The sequence below is a fragment of the Anas platyrhynchos genome, chromosome 22 (assembly GCF_047663525.1).
Source record: "Anas platyrhynchos isolate ZD024472 breed Pekin duck chromosome 22, IASCAAS_PekinDuck_T2T, whole genome shotgun sequence".
NCBI classification, from domain to species: Eukaryota; Metazoa; Chordata; class Aves; order Anseriformes; family Anatidae; genus Anas; species Anas platyrhynchos.
In genome coordinates, this window is record NC_092608.1 from 4489607 (window position 1) to 4509642 (window position 20036).

Here is a 20036-nt window from a genome sequence, read left to right on the forward strand (position 1 = left end):
AGTTAAGAAATATTTTTTTCTTTGGGATTGTGATTTTTGTTGAAGCAACAAAATTGCAGTGGCTAATAAAGCTGAGTGCTTTGGCTGTCATGTGTTGGACAGCAGCTTCAGAACTTTAGCCATACATATAAAATACATTTGCATGCAGTTAATATTTTCACTTTCTAGCCATTTGGCTTTGGAGTAGGAAGGCTGTACCGACTTCTTCTATTAATTAGTGAAACTGTCTCTTACTTGTATACATATTATACTAAAGCCTTTCTGTAGGGACAATGAACATTTTTCCCTAGCTTGCAATGTGATTTCCAAAGGCCATGTGTTTTTCCTAATGATCATAGTCCAAGTGAACAATTCCAGGCTGGTACTGTGGGAGGCTATTTTCTTTTGCATGGTGGGACATTTCTTTCCCAAAATGAGCACTGCCTGAAATTTCAAAGCTGAAAATATTTCCTTAGAGGAGAAAAAAAAGCACCACCAAACTCCCTATTTTGTTACTTTAAATTTACCTTCTGCCTTCCCCTGCTTTGTCAGTGTTTACCCCACTTTGGAGCAGACTGAAAAGGAATTAGATCCTAATCTTAGTCAAATGTTAAGTTGCAGTTGTTTTTTTGTCATTGTATGCTTTTTTTCCCCTGTTACTTTTATAGCTTCATTAATCGTTCTCTTTTCTATTGCATTTTGTCACCACTTTGTTTTTTAGTAGCATTATTTTTGTCTCTTTGGTTCATAATTGACACCTGTTTGACTTCTTTATCAGTTCAAAACAATTCATCCTGGGAATGGGCATGTGAACTCATGGAGGAACACTTAATCTTTTATAACTTTGCTTCTTAGCTATATGTCACAAGGAATTGAGTTTGGAAAATTCTGTGTTTGTGGAACAAATTCTGCAGCTGATGGCACCAGACAGGCAGTGAGCATTTGGAACTCTCAGTCCTGTTTTGTCAGGCAGGACTTTCCTTGTGAATATTAAACAAGAAAACTTATAAATCTGAGGAATTAATTACACTTAATAATAAAAAGGACTGCAAGAAGCAAATCCAGTTAAATAAATTACCAATGTTTCAGTGTAATTTAATATGCATACATTCGTAATAATTTCCTACAAAATTAGTTTAATGACTGGTAAAGCTATTGGTTAAACTTCTGTCCATCTCAGCGTTCTTCTGGACTCTGAAACAGCTCCCTTAAATGAAGGCTTCCTTTCTTCCCCTTGTTAAGAACCGTCTTTTACCAGACTCATTAGACTTCTCAACATTTCAGGTTTTCCTGAAGCTATAATCATACTGAAGTGTAGCATTTTAAAAACTGCAATTCATTGCAGAAACCTAAAATAATTTAACACTGTTAGTCTAACTTATAATTAAAATATATGCAATAAAGCTTGTTAACTGTTCCAAAATAGACCCTGCTTGTAATTATACATAATTTTAAAAATTAACGTTCAGCAGGATCATCCAGTGCTGGCCCTAAATGCTGTTTTTCATTATTGTAAACTGTAATTTCTAAATGGCTGTTCAAGAGTACTCTTGTGGTCTTTTTTTGTTCCTTTTTTAGAGAAATAAATGTAATAATTCTAAAGGTATTTATTTGTGGGGACTGACTTCCACTATCTGTACACTCAGTGAATCTTCCAAGAAACCTAGATGATCTGTGATTCATTGGGGATTTCTGATTCCTCTGTGTGCAGTTACCAAATGTGGAAGAGAGAACAGTCGAATAGCTGTTTTGTAGAGTGTTTTCATATGTTCGATAAAATACTTGAGGCTGTGCAAACACAGTATATCAATTCCCTTTTATCATTTTAAACTGTGCTTACAGGGTAGAAAACTGAAGTAATTCTTTATGAAATAATTCTTTATATTCAGTAGTTCCTTAATAGACTACCATCTTGTTAACAGCTCTGTTTACAACTGTAGTAGATCTAAAATTACCTTTTATAAAGCCATCACCTTAAATTGTCTCCTTCATCTGTTTTATAACTCACTAATACAAGCCCTGTGTCTCCAATTTACCATGATTTAGAGCATTTCGTGGCTTCACTTAGCTTTGGCACTGGTGAAGAGCCCCACATGGGCAATGTGAATACAAGACCACAGTGCAGGTCTAGCAGATGGAGTGAAGTAGACTGAAGATTTGAATGTCCCATTAGCCAGCCAAATGCTGCAGTCTGGTTCTGCAGATGATAGCCTAATGCTGTTTGTGTTTTCTTTCCTTCCTATTACCAGAGCATTTGTATACCTGAGCAATCTGCTGTACCCAGTGCCTCTTATTCACCGAGTAGCTGTTGTTAGCGAGAAGGGAGAAGTGCGAGGATTTCTGCGAGTAGCAGTGCAAGCTATAGCAGGTGAGGTGCTCAGCTTTGCATTGCAACTCTTCAGTACGCTTTGTATAGCTGCAGCTTTAAAAAACATACAAACAAACAGAAATTATTGTGTTATACTCAAACCTCAACAGTTTCAACAGTTTCAGTGTTTCAATGAACACTTGTTCTTTATTACTAAGTTGTTCTTGAAATTTTTCATTGGTGTAATCATGTGGACTGCGTGTGGATAAATATTGAAATAATGATGCTGACCAGAACCTTTGAACATGACGGTGGGAACCACTCTAAGCTTATACCTGGTGACTAATGCAATGCTGCTTTTTAAATCAGCAAAAAATAAAGCAGAGGTTCTCTTTCTGGTGCACAGTACAAACAGTGCACAAGGGTATATGCAAGCCTGGTAGCTGTGGTGACTTGCAGAATGGAAAATGTACCAGCTGCTTGTTCTTCTCAAACCACTCATTGAAGTGATGAGCACAAGGGTGCTCTGTCATACTCTGACTGAATAGCACGTGGAGATGTTCCTGTTTTCAGTCCAGAAACTGTCCAGTTTTTGGCATAGAATAAACAGAAATCAGCAATTTTCCACTTCATTGCCCCGCTAAAATGGATGGAGACTTAGAAGCTGCTTTAACATCTTATCACCAAGAGCTATCAACTTCCAGAAGAGCAAGGTAGATGTATGGGAATGGTAACTGCTTCATCCAGTTTTGAACTGCCTTGTATTCATGACAGAGCCTAAATCTGTCTACTAGTCAACTGCTAACTTCACTTCTTTTCCAATATGAAGTCAGGTAGCTGACTTTAACTCTTGGTAGTTAGCAGTGTTTCATCAGTGTTGGTGAGACCACAGACACTTCCTGTAGTTTGTCCTTTTCAGCAATGGCAATCTGCCAACATTCTTCATTAAAGCATGGTAACCCTGGAAGTTTCACTCTCCATGGGAACATATAATGAAATCTCAGACTCTGGAGATGTGTAAGAATCAGTCTGGCAGGGACTAAAACAGCAAGTGAAATAAAATCTATTTTAATGTGTACAACAGTCTTATTTCTGGTTTAGCTTGGTTTCCTTGGTATTGTCATCCAAATGGATGATAATAATGAGTACACTGCGGCTATTAGAAATTAAACTGGGGACGTCTCTTGAAAAAGGGCCACAGCTTTATTTTGAACCAAAGTGAAGTTTCAGAAGGCATTCTAAATGCTAGAAGCATGCATTTACTTTGGAAAAATATAGGTGGTATTTCACTAGGCCTTCTTTCTGGTACTCTCCACAAAGGGGTAGAGGTTAAAACAGGCAGATTGTATGCACAAAACCACCTTTCAAACTTGCGTCATGTACCTGAGGAACTTGGCTAGTGTGACTGCTTTCTTTATGACCAGGGAATTTTAGATGGTAATTTAAATCAATGTAAGCATACATTTCCATGAGGGCCATTGTATTATCTAAGTTAATTCGTTTCAAGTGTAACATTCAGAAGTAAATAAATAAAATGAGTATTGAAGTTGTTTTGCATTCAAAATTCTCTATAAAGTTAAATATATTAATGATGAAACTTCATGGCTTGTCTTGGTTTCTCACACCCAAGAGTACATGCTGGGTGGAATTCTGCCATGATTTTTTCCAGCACTAAGTCAAACCAGTTGACTGGTCTGTCTTTTTTTTTTTTTTTTTTTAATGTTTTCTTAGCTGATGAAGAAGCTCCCGATTATGGATCTGGTATTCGACAGTCTGGCACAGCTAAAATTTCATTTGACAATGAATATTTTGATAAGGTAAGAAGTCTTAAAATTTCATCAGGTTTCTTTGAACACAGTAGTTGGGCTTCTAAAAGAGTAAGTAGTATAGGGGAAGAAGGGCATGGGAAAGCAAGAAACTGCAAGAGTTTGTTAAATGCAACTTCACCTCACTTTCCAGAGTGATTTTTCTTCGGTTGCGATGACTCGATCTGGACTGTCATTGGAAGAATTAAGAATTGTGGAAGGGCAGGGACAGAATTCAGAAGTTATCACTCCTCCAGAGGAGATCAACAGAATTAATGAGCTAGGTAAGCAAGCAATATGTAGTAATTTTGGAGGATTTAAGGGAAATCTAGGACACGTTCAATCTGTGATAAAAAGAGGTTTGGAGTATCCTTCAAGAATGCGATATGGAGAGGTTGTTAAGAATTCATTGCTGATGGTAAATATTGGAATTCTGTATTTGAAGATCTATGCAGAAAAATTGTTTCCAAGTACTTGGAGCTTGTTTTATAATCAAAAAATAATTTCAGCTCAAAAAATAAGAATGTGTGATGGGACTAAATGGTTGCCTGAGGAATATTTTAAAAAACAAAAATCTGACCTAATGTGGTCTATTTCTCTTTAAGACCTGAAGTCAGCCACTTTACTGGATGGCAAGATGACCATGGAAGGATTCACTGAAGAAATTGGTAATCACTTGAAACTGGGTAGTGTGTTTACCTTCCGTGTGACAGTGCTACAAGCCAGCGGCATCCTTCCCGAGTATGCAGATATTTTCTGCCAGTTCAAGTAAGAATTTGTTCCTATTTGTTTGCATTAGGCATTGTATGGTTTCATAGAGGGTGCAAATAATAGTGGCTAGTGGAGGGTCAGATTGAGAGCTTTTCAAATCAATGATAGCGTGCGTTTCTCTGCTGTACCACACTGTCAGTTATCAGAACTCCTGTTACAAACAGTACCTGCTCTGTGTCAGCATGGTGTTGAGGAATAAAGTTCAGTATCAGTAGCTCTCAAGTGAAGTGTTGTTTGGCTTAGTTTCTTAGGAAAGAGAATGAAAATTGGGTGTCATAAAGCCAAAATGGAAATTTTGGTCCCGAAGGCCTAGCTTTAGGCCATCATTCAACTCCCTGTAAACCTCTGGCCAAATAAATTTATAGATTTACTTTTGGTATTGGGTTCACAGCACAACACTTTTTGCTAAACTGTTGTTTGTCTCTTTTAAAAAGCTTTTTACATCGGCACGATGAAGCTTTCTCAACTGAACCTCTGAAAAACAATGGTCGTGGGACTCCCCTTGGGTTTTACCACGTTCAGAATGTAAGTAAAACTTCAGCTGAATAGTAAGTGATTGTTTTAGCACTGGGAAGTTGTGTGTATCCTTCCTGTTAACCACATGAGAGATGTGTAGGAAAGGGGAGCAAGGGGAATTACTAAGAATAGACAATAGGAGGAGTGATCAGATGGATGATGTAATCCCCCATGGAGAACAAAATACAGGATGATTCTATGTGGAAGATTTAACTCTTCTGTTTCACATCTATTTCCTGCCTTTGAATTCCCTGTTCCCATTGCAGGGTGTTCAATGAAAATAGTCTAGAGTTCAGAAAATAAAATATATGTGAATAGCAGTGCTTATGATATCAAACAAACTGAGTAAATCTGTCGTTATGAACTGTGGAATCCTTTAGTTATGTGTAGCTCCCTCTTCTGCTACTTGAGAGACTCGATTTAATACATTTATTTTTTTCCTTTAATAGAGAGTAGAATTAGTGCTTAAACCAAAATGGAATACAGTCGCTTTTACTGCGAGTTGCTCTAAACAGTAGGAAAAATGTAGGCTTCTAAAATTTACAATTGGCACTTTCAAGACTTTGTTCTTGCTTGTTTCATTTCTTTTTTTTTTTTTTTTTTTAACTCGCCTAATAGATTGCTGTGGAAGTGACAGAATCATTTGTGGAGTACATCAAAACAAAGCCTATCGTATTTGAAGTCTTTGGACACTATCAGCAGCACCCTCTCCATCTTCAAGGACAGGATCTTAATAGGTATTGCACACTGTTCTGGCATAAAGGCTGTCTGTGATCACACTCAGGTTAGCTCTGCCGTTCAGGCACCTCTTTTTCATGCTCCTGAAATCATCCAGTCACACCCTCACAAGTGGGCTTTCTGAGTGGTGTAGGAGTGCTGGCAGAGGTCTATTTTTACCCAGTGTAGTTTGTTTTGTTAATGACTGATGGGATTGTTTTACCATTTCAAACATGGAAAGCTGCTTTGTCAATACAGCTGCATCCACCCTGTAAACAATAGCAGTAGAATATTGTACAAAGTCTTTAGTGGTGATCCCAGTGAGTTCTGGATAAAAAATTCTTCACACTCTGCAAGATGCAGTGTTCTGTGGCCTGATGCATGAAGGTGGGATTACGAATGAGAGACAAGATGAAGGGGAAAACAAAAGGCTCTGAATGTGTTATGTGTTTAGGAAGTATTGGTGACAAAGTTGAACTGGGGAAAAGACCCTTAGTCCTCTTCAACAGCTTAAGGGAAGAGGCTATTTGGGTTATTTGTTCTGGTTACCCGTCCTACTGAAAGCAGCAGCTGCAAAGAGGAAGCATGTCTTGGTTTTAAGAGGAAATGTCAGCTGAGACGTGCTTTCTTTCCTGAAGATATTTTGGGAAATGCCTGTTACCACTGAAATTTTTAGTGCAAGATGGGGGTGGTCCAGTTGGAAAGTGTAGATAAATATCTTTTACTGACGACTAGGATTAATTTAGTTAGAATAGAAAAAATGTCTATTAGAGAAGTTTGCTTAGTCCAATTGTTACGGTGATGGTGATACGGTGATATTTACCTATCTTCATGGGACTGTAAGAGACATGTATTGGAGTATGTGTATATGTGTGTATATATGTGATTGTATATGTCTTTACTTGGCTGCCTCTGTAAAGATAACTCTCTTCATTTCTCCGTAGCCCTCCACAACCTTCCCGAAGATTCTTTCCTCCCCCTATGCCACTCTCAAAGCCAGGTGAGAACAGGTCTCTAATTCTGTACATCGCATTTGTTTGCCATGGAAAACAAAGGTCACAGTGTATTCTGAAGCCATTCAGGATACTGAGAAATGAGATGAACATTGCAAAAGGCATTGAAACCCTCTTGGGCTGTCTTTCTTTCCTTGTGTTCAACCACCTCTTGCAGTAAAGTACTTCTTGGTTCATTAAAGGGTAGAATTCTTTTCCTCAGGTGTTATCCATATTCCATGAGTTCTGGCTATGACTCTTCATGTGCATACTGAGCACTTGACTGGAAATTTGCTTATTCATTAACCACTCCATCTTTCTGCTCTGTAACATTCTTGTTCAGTGAGCCAGCCTTGTTGAAATTATCTGTTTTTCTTTGCTTAATTTTAACAATGCATGCTGAACTTTTATGTTTTTTTCCTCCTGTTTCACCTTTTATATCCTCCTCCTCTTTTTTCCTCACCTGCCATCTCTACCATCCCTTTTTTTGTGTGTTTCATTCGCTTTGCAGACCATGAAAGAAAAATTGAGCTGATTAGGTATCTAATGTCTGGCTATGTAAACGTGCACGTGCTGAACACACTATCTGAGCATGCCAACGTGCTTGCATCCTCTGCTGTGGCTGCTTTCCAAGATGGGGCTGACCAGCTGCCTCCTTTTCTCTTTCTGCCTGTTCCCAACTGTCAGAGTGAGCGGGCTCCTAAACGAGATGGTTAGTAGCCAAATTTGATCTATGGTAGATGTAGAAGTAGTTTTGAAACATTCTTCAAGATTTCAAGATTCCTTTTTCCTTATTTTTATCTTGTAGTAGTCTTGGGACTAGAATTGGCATGGCCGCAGTCACAGAACGGTGACACCATGTTTTTGTTTATGGCTATTCTAGAGAAAACTATATAGAGAGTGAATAAACTCCTGTGTGATAAGTATCGCAGATTTTTCTCTGGCTGTGGATCTGTTTCCCAAAGTTTCCTGGACCTCTGTTTTCTTGTCTTCTGTAAATAGTTCTGAGATACTGGGAGATGCTACATATGAAAAAATAGCTAGGTGTAGAGGAGACATTCTGCTTTGTTCTATATAGCCTTTCCTTTTGCTCATCTTTTTGTCATTAACTTGACATGTACAGTGCTCTTCATTGTTTACATTTACATTCTGTTTTAGAGGGGGGAAAAAGGAAAACAAACAAACCCACACTGGTTTTGCCAGAACAAGTCTATGAGAACATCCAGAACCAGCTTTAAAGTCTAATTAAATGTCTTTCTGGTCTTTTTTTTTTTTTCCTCTTCTGGTGCTTTTGAGTTTCTCTGTGTAGCAGTAAACTTAACTTGAGTGACGTGTTTTGATTTTTCCTACTTTCAACAATACTCAGTCCAGCTGTCATGAGTTCATGTGCAGCTGCAAGTGTTGCTTTATCCAAGCTCTTAAAATATTCTCATTTACAAAAATGAAATGAGTGCAGAAAGAGGAGAAATCTTGTAATGGCAAGTAAAAGGTGTGATGAAGGTATGCATGAAGGAATATCGGTATTTCTAGAATTTCAGTTATCCTATTAGTAGTAGTTTTTCTACATGAATTATCCCTACGTTAGTATGAAAGGAATTTGAGGGGATCTGGTCAGTAGAAATCACTAATACCAAAACATAAGGAGCCCAGAAACATACTTTGACGGGATTACAGATCTGGAATAAGTCTTATTCATCCTCTTTCTGTGCACATTTTCTTATCTAAACTGATAAAGGAGAGTGGCATTTTGCAGCGCAAAAAAGTGAAGACCGAATTCTTTAGTTCTTAATTTATTTTCTTATATGGGGAAGGGAAAATGTATGTTCTGGGTGAAAAAATGTTACAGGTGAACTGATCTAAGCAATTCAAATCTCCAGCTCCTAAACCAGAAAGTAGCTGGTGGACATCTGAGGAGACTGTGTGGATCTAGAGATGATTTTTTTCTTATTTTTGCAAATTCTTTATTTCCACTACATTTGTTTTCTTATTTAAATTTAAATAACCTTATTTGATGCCAATACTTTGAGGAATAGTGCTGTGTATTTTCAGGGGACAAGATGTAATATGCCCATGTACATAGAATACATGGAATCAATGAAATGACATGTTTCTGTGAGCCCTAGGATATCTTTATTTCGTTCAGTCTTGATAAGCTATTCTTTTTTCTTTCTTTAAGTGCCAGCTACAAAGCTAAATACTATGAGCAAACCCAGCTTGGGCCAGAGTGTGAGCAAATACGACCTCCTTGTCTGGTTTGAGATCAGCGAATTGGAGCCAACAGGGGAGTAAGTGCAATATTCATTCTTTCAAGACAATCGTGTTTTAAGAACAGTGGTTTATGGGATCAGTTACCCTTTGTTCCGTTCAGCCAAGGTTGATGTTCAGCAATCATCTGAAGGGTAGCCTGGCTTGTGTCAGCCTGGTCTCTTGCTAGCTTGTAATGAGGGGATATCAATTCTGCTGGCATTTGTCATCCCCCTTGGAAAGGACTGAAGAGACAGAATGTCATTTTTTTTTTTTTAACGCTTGAAGTAATCTGTCCATTTTGGAAGCCCCTGTACACCAGCTGAACAGGTGTCGGGAATGTTTATTCTATGTTTAGGCCATGAGTTTAAATTCTTTGTGTCATTAGAGTCTACACTGGAGAAACTGTCTAGCAGACCCTATTTTATGTTCACCTCGGCTATGCAGAAGGCTTTCCCCTGAAAGGTCTTTAGGGATTATATTGAGAAGTGAGTTTTCACAGAGTTGTCCAGAAGATTGGATGCAAGGAAACAATCTCACAATCTCAAATTCATCAGAGAAGTTTAGATTGGACATTGTGGAGAATTTCTTCGTATAGAGAGGCTGGGTGGTTAAGCCCTGGAATGGGCTGCCCAGGGAAGTGGTGGAGTCCTCGTCCCTGGAGATATTTGAGACACATGGACACGGCATTAAGGGACACGCGACTTCGCAGGTCAAGTTGATGGTTGGACTTTGATCTTGAAGGTCTTTTCCAACCTAGATGATTCTGTGATTGGTACATGAGACTTCTCTGTTGAACTTGATGCTGTGGTCAAATAAAGAGTCCATTCTGAGAGCTGGTAGAAACACTCCTATTTCTTCAGATATTATATGGAGAGGTAAACGTTGGCAACACAATAAAGAGTAATGTTGCTTTGCTAGTGTATCTTTCCTGCCTGCTGATTTCTGTCTCTCATACAGGTATATTCCTGCTATTGTGGACCACACTGGAGGCCTGCCTTGTCAGGGGACATTCCTGCTTCACCAGGTACTAATGAAAGCTGTAGAACAGCAAGTTTCATCTCTGTGGGGATTAGAGTGCTAATGATGGGATTTTGCATCTCATGTCCTGTCCTTTCCCACACAGCTGTCTAATGATAGCTGTAGGGTCAGTCATCTTTCAGTCTGTATTTAGTCTGTTAGCTCTGAGCTATGTGGAGAATATGTTTGGCCCCTGGTATATTGCTGTTTCCTCTGCTTATCAGCGTGTCTCAATCATAAAAGACGAAAGCCTTTTGAAAAGCAGGAACCCTTGAGACCAAATTTGTGCCCCCCACATTCTCTAATTTCTGTACCAGGATCACTGGAGGAGCACGTGAACTTAACTTTGTTATTTCAACTTGGTTCTTTCTCACTACATGTGGCTGGCTATAAGATGATTCTGTACAATGACTGCCTCTGTGCACTTCAAATCTTTGTAGTTAATCAAAAATGCTACTGTAATAATCCTTAATAATAATTCGTCTTTAGCCATAGTCTAACGATAATCCTGGTTAAATACTGTTTATGTTTTTTCTCTACTCTCAAATTTCCAGTTCCTTTTCAGGGACTTTGCTGGTGACATGCATTTCCTCTTTTTCTTACAAGGATAGGAGCAACTCTTGTACCTTGGGAATAATGGTCATATTCCAATTATTTCCTTAATAAAACAAACACCACCAACAAAAAAAAAGGAACAGGTGTTACTTCTGGATTTACCAGTGTCCTCATCAGTTACTTCCAGTCCAAACCAGCGTAATTCTATCCTCTGTAATCCCATTACTAATGTAAATCCACAATACAGGCAAACATCTTTCAACTTCTTTTGAAGCAGCTATGCATACAGCACTTTCTTTCTGGGTAATTGACATCTTTGCTTGGAAGAGCAGAAACTATTGAGACCAACACCTGGGGATTTTTTCTGGTTCAGATGTGGTCTTTATTTCTGTTGTACTACTCTACCTCCTTCCTAGCTGTTGCAGAGTTTTTTTCTTTTTTTTTTTGTATTTTGATTATATATGTAGATGTATGTGAAAAAGAGGGAGTATATCTGCATGAATAGTTGCTGGTTTGTAGTAACTTTTCTTACATTTCTTCAGTACATATAATTCTTTTGCTATACGTACCTTTTATTTTATTGTATATACTTAGAAGTGCTTAAGCATACATTATCTGAATAACTGCTTAATGTTTTTGTAGTTGAGTCTGCTATACCCCAGGGACTGTATGTATCATGCCAATGATTTCAGGGCTATTTTAGGTGAAAAGCCTTTGTCTTTGTGGAGTAGAGGCAAAAAGTGTAATTTGTTACATATGAGAACATACTGTTCCTCTGGTAGATTAATTTTAGGGCCCAGACAAACAAAGGTTTTTGTTCACAGTTACAGGATAATTTAAATGATTATTTGCTCCATATTTATTGAATAAGTGCAAAATAGATGATGATAGTGTGTGGGGGGTGGAAATACTTCCCCAGTATAAATTCTTGGTTTTGAACTCTACCAGGGAATCCAGCGTAGAATCACAGTCACTATTATCCATGAGAAGGGCAACGAGTTGCACTGGAAAGATGTGCGAGAGCTGGTTGTTGGTGAGTGTATTCTGTTTTGTGTGTTTCTGCATGAGGAATGGAAATGCCTCTTTACATTTTATTCTGCTGTCTTCATGAGTATTGGCTGTGGGAGGAGTTAGATTTTGAAACTTACCTAGAGGAAAAACTGAAGTTTTACCATTTCTACTTGTAGCTGCTTGTTTAATCGTGTAGTCTGAAATGATATTTGGAAAATAAATTTTGTATTTCAAGATTTTATTAATTTCCTTCCTCCTACCCTTATCAGGACGTATAAGAAACAAAGCAGAGGTAGATGAAGCTGCTGTGGATGCTATTCTATCTTTGAATATTATCTCTGCAAAATACTTGAAGTCATCTCACAGCTCCAGTAGGTAAGTGAATACAATGGCTACTCTTTTTAGCAGAATGAGGTATTGACAGGGTGTTGGGAAAGCTAGCAGTGTTGCTAATAATCAAATGTAGAATTCCATGGAGAGGGACATACAGAGAATGAGGGGTACCATAGTTCCTTGATAAATCTGGTCCATTGAACTGCATGGAAGATTTTGGATGACTTCCCATTTGTAAGGACTGTAAAGGGAGGAAGGAAAGGCATGACTTGTGGGAGACTAAGAATTGAAGACAGAAATTTTAAACTGACGTCAAGGGTTGTTTTGAGAATAAAGCATTGAAGCAGAAGGGCCATATCACGGGGATGTATTTATGGATGTGTACATACCCGTATTATTCCTGTAACAAGCATGTGACAGTTTAAGCAAGAGCACACTTTGTAAATTAAATGTCATAAGTTGTGGATTTACACAGATATATCACAAGCTGACACTAATTCTGATAAGGAGGTGTCTGTTCTGTGTAACTGCAATCGCTGGGGCAACAGCAGGGCCCCTCTCTGAGAGGTTTCTGGCTGCATGTGTCTCCTCATTAGGGTGCATTGCTGCGCAGATCAGTCAGACTGCATTGTTCTGCTTCAGTATCTGCAACAAAGGGCAGCGAGGCAGAGTTCTGCATTGCCAGCAGAGCCTCCCCCTGCTCTGACATCAGCCAAGTCACTTGACCACTTCGTGGCTCTGTTTAGCTGGTGCAAAGCAGGAATATCTCTGAAATTGAATTCCGTGTGTTCCCAGAGGGGAGCAGGGTTGTTTTGGGTCTGCAACTGCTGAATTCTGGAGGCGGTGTCCTTCTCGGCTCTGAAATGGCTTCTAACTTCCTTCTCCTTTAGAGGCTTGGGCTTCAAAATATCACTGCAATATTAGAGGAGGATTCAGGATGCTGCTCCTACTAACTGAATGTCTTCCTGCCACCTAGTGTCTGTAAACACACATGCTGATGGTATTTTCAGCAGCTATTCCTTACCTCCCACACAATGTTGATGTTTTACTTCTAGTGTTTTTGAACTAATGGTTCAGTAGCACTGGAACTTCAGGGGGCTGTTGCTGGTTTCCAGTCTGATGCTGTTAGGTAGTTGGGAAGTCCTATACTTTCTGGATGCCAGCTGTTTCAATAAATTCCTGCAGCTCTAGTTTTCTGCTGGGAGGGCTGCTTGCATGAAGGATGAGGGTGAGCGAAGTGAAGCCATTGACAGTCTCTTACCAAAATGCCAAAGTTCAAGTCGAGGGATGGGTGTGTGGAGTGGGACTGAAGCTCTGATCAGGGATGTCTTATGTTTGCCTGTTGTCTGCAGACTTGTTTTGTGGTTGTGGTGTTTTTCTTTGTCTGTCTGTTCTGTTCCTCTCAGCTGTTGCTGCTTTGTTCTGCTTTTGGCTGCACTAACTGAAGCTCTTTCTATGTTTTTACAGGCTCTTTCTTGATAAGGATATGCCTAGGTATTTTCTGTTTGCTTCCTCTGCACATAAAGATTCTTGAAAATAGAATGCTTTATGTCCCACTTCTATTGCTGCTGTTTCCCTTGTAGTTTTTACTGAATTTTGTTAGCACGCCTCTTAGCTCTTCTAGAAGTAGTAGATCTCCTGCCTTGTCAGGTAAAATTCAGCAGGGAACATGTGAGAATAAATTTTCCTTCACACGCAACAGATAGCTTCCCTCATTCAGTCTTTCTGATCCTCAGAACGTGCCATCTGAGTGTAGTTCCTATTCATAGTCCTTGCTATTTTCTTCCTTTGTTCTGTATCAGAACTAGATTTGGAATTTCTCGCAGTCTCTGACTCTGTAATGTTTGCCATGGTGGAAGTACCAAGGCAAGGACTGAATGATTAAGTTACTTGAAATTCCAGCTTGCAATTGCCCTGAACAAAAAGCTGTGGCTGCCATGTGACTGGCATTCAGCCTCCCTTCTTGGGCTGGATTTGCATCGGAAGTTTAACCGTGTGGTGGCTGTACTCACTTTACCAGTTGGCAGGGAAACAAGGCGTTTAGTAGCTGCTCAGACTGGATTCCTCTTTCACCTTCCAGGTTTTCCGGTGGATCACAGCCAAGCATGCTGGCTGCACAGCCTGGGACAATTCGCTCTCTGCTTTCTCTGTTCTGCCTGTTTGAAAAAGAGAAGACTTAAGTTTTCAGTGCTTTCAATTAACCACTTTTCACTAACACTAAAAACCATTTAAAAATCAGTTCTAACTGTACATGTGTGCCCTTAACCTGCTTCTCCTGTTTTCTGTCCTTTGTTCAGTACTCCATTTTCCTCCTTGCATTATTTGCTATACTGAAAGAGGTTTGTTCACTGCTGCTTTTTTGTCTCCGTCCCTAGCTATTCTAGTAAGTTCTGGTTTGGACAGGCAGGCCTGTGTATATTTAACTTCCTGGCTAGACAAACTCCAGTAGAGGAACCGTCTCAAAGCTGTGTTTGCCTTCAACTTGGTGTTGATCCAAAAAGCACCATTTTGCTTAGAGGAGCCTTTTGTTCTCACTGTTGAACGTTTACGCACGTGTTCTCTCTTCATGAGAAGCTGTGTTCAGCCCAAAGTGCAGAGCTGGCTCAGGGGCTGGGTACCCTGGCTTTGCCATCTCCGGTGAACCAGGCTTCTCTTCCACCCAGAATGTAGATCTGGAGCCTGCTTAAATGGTTTTTAAATATTGCTTTCAGAATTAAGCTATGATGAAAGCTAAAATCATGAGCACTACACTCAGATATGCAAAGGGTTAGAAAACAACCTGTGTTGTTTGCCTAATCTAACTCAAGTGGGGATTATTACATTATAGGGCTTTTCAAGTTTCCTATTACTTAGCCTTTGGATTGTGGTTCTGTGGAGCATTTCTAATAGAAGCAATTTAGATATTACTTCAAACACTAAAACACATGCTGCAAGCAGTGTTTAGTAATATTCTCAAATTATATTACTAGACTGCACAGTTCATGGTGTCTCAGTGTATTTATTAGCTTGAAATAGTGGAACCAGTGTTAGGAAAATAGGATTTTGGGAACTCCTTGAGGTCAGAACTCATTTCTGATGTATATACTTTTAGATTGTTCCATCCCTGAACTGCTTTTTGTCATTTGTCTTGGGTTTCATTTTCTATTGTACTGAGCTGGCCTTGAGTATTAACACAGAAGCTCTTTAGATATGTAACTTGTTTTGTTTTTAAATGTACATGAAGCGCTTCCTTACTTTAAGTACTGTTTCATTTACATTCAAAATGGGATGGAAAACCTGAATGGCAAGGGAGTTTGGAAGGGAAATCATATGGAGGTGATGAAGAATTAGTGCCTCCTTTTTTCTACTAGTGTAAACACCTGAAAAGCGTGCTGTAGCCCTGAATGACAAGGGTACAGGACTCTTTTCCAAAGGAACATACATTAAATCAGGTCTCTACTTGTGAGAAAGGAGAGAGCTTGTTTCCCTAACCGCCTGTTAGAGAGGTAATACTATAATTCTGACTATAGACATGATGGCTTAGATGTGCTTTGTGTGATGCTCCCTCTCACTTTTTATTTGAACAGATGGACATTCCTGACTGCTGAGGTAGAACTGAGGGAGGCTTTAGCTCTTTTCTTTCCATATACCAAACTGAAGAAATTTCTTACAAAAGCTTGTGTTAGGTCTGCAAGTTTTCACTTGAAGCTAGTAGGGAATTAGAAAGAAATCTTTATTACTTGAATATACAGGATTTACCCGTACCTATCAATCATTCTGATCTGCTGTCAGAAGCTATTGTTTTTATATGAATAGCTATTAAAGGTATCTCTTCTGTTGCTAAATGCCAGCCCTAGAATATGGTGTAGAACGAGTTTTTTTTTAAAGAAATATAATAAAAAGAAGGTTCATCTGGGCTGAATTGTACCTAAAGCATTAGAGAGAAGCTCTGTTTTAGAAACACTGTCTATTAGTGCTGTTTTCCCTGTGGTATTATGATAGCTTTTGTTCTCCTCTGTGTTCCTTTTCTCTTTCATATGAGTCTTTTTTTTTTTTTTTTTTTTTTTTTAGAAACAGGCAATAGTTTCTTGTGCAAGACTCTTTTCAGTAGAAGTAATCTTGGGAAAGAAGAGATAACTCTCTAATTAGTAATGCAAGCCACTGTGGTCCATAGCAATCATACTGGGTGATGTCAAGGAAGAAGTGCTTTGCACTGACCGATGAGAGGCTTGCAGAGGAACCAACTGTTGAGCTTTTGTTGTACTTTTTTCCAGGACTTTCTATCGGTTTGAAGCAGTTTGGGATAGCTCCTTGCATAATTCCCTTCTCCTCAATCGCGTGACGCCGTATGGAGAGAAGATATATATGACCCTTTCTGCTTACCTGGAGGTTAGAATCCTGTGTTGTTTTTTCTGCTTGTGACTCCAACAGAACTACTGGAGACAGCAGACTGTGTACCTGAGACGGACACCTACTGGACTAAGGGATTTTCGCACCCTGAAGGCAGTGAAAGTCTATTAATTTTCTGAGAACAGGGTAGAAAAACTTATTCGCAGTTACCATTTTAAGTCGAGGCATTATTGCCTCACAACAAATTTGAAGTGAAACTGGTGATCTCCTTACCTTTCTGTGCCTCATTTTATCTATATGAAAACCCCTTGAAATTGGTGAACATTGTGATACAAATCCTACCAATTTTGCAGACACTGAGTTAACTCTTGGCTTTGTGTGTGATACACCGTTGTTCTGTGTGGTGCCACTATTTTACTCACGAGATGCATTTAACAATTGTCTTTCACAAACACGTACGAAAAAGCCCACCGAAGACCCAAAGAAGAACAGATTTTAAAAGCTGTCCTACTAAAAGAGGGAAGGTAAATAACGTGGCATAAATGTCTTCAGGCAGTCACTCTTTACTGTTTTTTCTCTTAGCTTGATCACTGCATTCAACCTGCTGTTATAACAAAGGATGTTTGCATGGTCTTTTACTCACGAGATGCCAAGATCTCTCCGCCACGATCGCTGCGCAATCTTTTTGGCAGTGGCTACTCCAAATCTCCAGATTCGTAAGTTTATGTGGTGGTTTTGGTATCTGATGTTTGATGTCTTGGGGAGGGCATAGGGAGAACATAGATTAGTTTTTTTTCTTCCTTGAAAGTTTACCTAGTTAGAGATCTCCAGTCTGGTTTTGAACATTTTGTCTTGCTTGCACGTCAGTGAAACTCATAGTTTCTCTCTTTGATGAGAAATTTCTCTCTTTAAAACTCTCTTTAATGACCTCTTTTTTGGTCTTCTTTCTGAACAGCCAGGACTAGAGGTCCATTTTTCAAGCCTGCTTGTAGTTGACCTGGATGCCAAGCTGAAAGCTGCTGCTGCAGCAGCAGCTTTTAATGGAGAAAAAAACACCTTGAGGGAAATGCCATTTTTAGAGATCTTGCAGTGCATGGCTATTTTATGTCGAGATTAGAATTCAGATGTAGTTCTAACGAGTAACTGTACTTCTAATTTGGGCACCACAAAACTAAAGCTAATGTACTTTATCTCTGAAGATAATTTTTTTCCTTTTTTTTTTTTTTTCCCCTCTGGCTTCTTATGAGCAGCAATCGAGTAACTGGGATCTATGAACTAAGTTTATGCAAAATGGCAGACACAGGAAGTCCAGGTAAGCAGTCACCAAGTGTGCATGCATTAAAGATGCTGTAAACTGAGATACTGCAGAAAATTTCCTAGACAAGATGGAGTAAATACTTCTGTCTTGATGGGGAGCAGTTTCTACATTTTGTAGGAGCAACGAAACATTGCTACTCCATTTAAAAATAAAAATTTATGCAGGCTTTTACTTTTGACCTGTGTCTGTGCTTATCATTGATGAATCAAGGATTCACAGAAAACTTTTTTTCCTGACATTCCCAGTAATACGAAACTTAGCATGTTCTTGTGTCATAGACTTACGGGGCATAAATAGATTGCTCATTGTAAATAAGACAGCTGGGACTTGGTTTTGCAATGATAGAATTTTTGTGTGGTCTTTTGAAGACCACATTTTAGATATTGCTGATACTTGAGGCTAGCTTGATAACTTGGAAGGAATGTAGTTCGAGTTGAATCAGTCTATTTTCCTCTAGTACCTAGGAATCAAAGCTCTTATATTGAATTAGACTGACCAGGAATTTGTGTTCTATGGCAGTAAATAGAAAATACCCGAATGAAACAAAGCTGAACTAAATTAAACCTCTTTAGGATGAGTGATTTTTGTTAAAGAAGTTGTTGCCTTGTATTCCAGCCAAACAGCAGAAGTGTTGGTTCTTTGCAGATTGCTAATTGATAAGTGTTTCTTGTTGTTTTCCCTCCTGGCTGCTTTTAACATGTATTATGCTATTTTTTGACTGCTCAGGAATGCAGAGAAGGAGGAGGAAAGTCCTAGATACATCTGTGGCATATGTGCGTGGAGAAGAGAACCTGGCAGGTTGGAGGCCCCGCGGTGACAGTCTCATTCTAGAGCATCAGTGGGAATTGGAGAAACTGGAACTGCTGCATGAGGTAAGTAGCTACAGGAAGTGAAAGCAAAAAGACAGCTATATGTTTGAGGTTGCCTTTAGTGTGGCTACTGCCTAACCTTCTGAGCTGAACAGGTTCCCAAATGGGAGCTGAGATTTAAGTAAGTTCTCCAACAGAGAGGATAGAATGTGGCTAGCTGCTGCATACAATGTTCAGTTGGAAATCTTGCTATGCTCAACAAAAGTAGATTTAATTTCTAGTGCCATAGGAGATTATTTTTTGGAGCCTTTTTTCGTTGGGACCAAGTGTTTACTTGCATGAATATTATGAGAATGCCTCAGAATGAAGTGCTTGTCAACTACGGAACACCCTAGCAGATGATATTGCTTTCTTTCTTTCCTTACTAGGTGGAAAAAACACGGCACTTCCTTCTACTCCGTGAAAAGCTTGGTGACAGCATCCCCAAGTCTCTGAGTGACTCGTTGTCTCCCAGTCTGAGCAGTGGAACCCTCAGCACCTCCACTAGCATTTCCTCCCAGATTTCCACCACAACATTTGAGAGTGCTGTGACGCCCAGTGAGAGCAGTGGCTATGACTCCACAGATATTGAGAGCCTGGTGGATCGGGAGAAAGAGCTGGCCACCAAGGTATAACATAAGAGAAGCAGTGTGGGTCTAAATTGAGTTGTCAACTGATGATGGATTAATGATGAGCTTGTCACGTAAAGTGGTGAATACCCAGTGTTGCACGAGTTTCACTTTAATAAGCTCTACAGCAAAATCAGCCATTCTCACCAGTCAGCGCAGGTGACCATGTTTATGTGGTTATGGCTGCATCTCATCCCTCTTCCTTAGTTGTTCTGTAAATGAAACTTCTAAATTTAATTAAGGGAAGTGGTTATTCCCCTCTTCTATTTTTTTCACAGCAGTTTAGAAGTTGCATATTCTTTCATGAGCTGCCAAGTATGTTTGGCTAATTGCCTTCTGTTCTAATTTCCCTAAAAATCTTAAAGTAAAATCCTTTTCTTTGTTTCTTCTTTTCCTCTCAGTGTCTGCAGCTTCTTACTCACACTTTCAATCGGGAATTTAACCAGGTGTACAACAGCATCAGTGATTGTAAGGTAAAGAATTAATCTGATACAATGCATTGTATTTGTAGTACAATAGCAATATATTTGTAGTTCATGGAATCTGTTGATACTATGAAGAGACAAAACAGTTTGTATTAATTATCTTTAATTTCAGTCTGTTGGAAGCATTTGACTATTCAGCATCAGGTTCCAAAGACTATTGAAGGAATTAGAAATTA

At 39.1% G+C, this 20036-nt stretch overlaps 1 protein-coding gene across 14 annotated transcripts in view; it reads left to right on the plus strand.

Moving 5' to 3' along the window:
* KIF1B (kinesin family member 1B) overlaps positions 1-20036 on the plus strand; it is a 95501-nt gene that overhangs the window by 67167 nt on the left and 8298 nt on the right. For all 14 annotated transcript variants that reach the window (XM_038166745.2, XM_038166746.2, XM_038166749.2 and 11 more), the window contains 17 exons: positions 2229-2347; positions 4019-4104; positions 4247-4376; positions 4698-4860; positions 5298-5388; positions 5998-6116; positions 7041-7096; positions 9265-9373; positions 10293-10359; positions 11856-11940; positions 12188-12293; positions 16505-16619; positions 17163-17296; positions 17831-17892; positions 18625-18770; positions 19136-19375; positions 19777-19848. In XM_038166745.2, the coding sequence (XP_038022673.1) occupies positions 2229-2347; positions 4019-4104; positions 4247-4376; positions 4698-4860; positions 5298-5388; positions 5998-6116; positions 7041-7096; positions 9265-9373; positions 10293-10359; positions 11856-11940; positions 12188-12293; positions 16505-16619; positions 17163-17296; positions 17831-17892; positions 18625-18770; positions 19136-19375; positions 19777-19848 (1900 nt within the window). The remainder of the gene's footprint in view (positions 1-2228; positions 2348-4018; positions 4105-4246; positions 4377-4697; positions 4861-5297; positions 5389-5997; positions 6117-7040; positions 7097-9264; positions 9374-10292; positions 10360-11855; positions 11941-12187; positions 12294-16504; positions 16620-17162; positions 17297-17830; positions 17893-18624; positions 18771-19135; positions 19376-19776; positions 19849-20036) is intronic.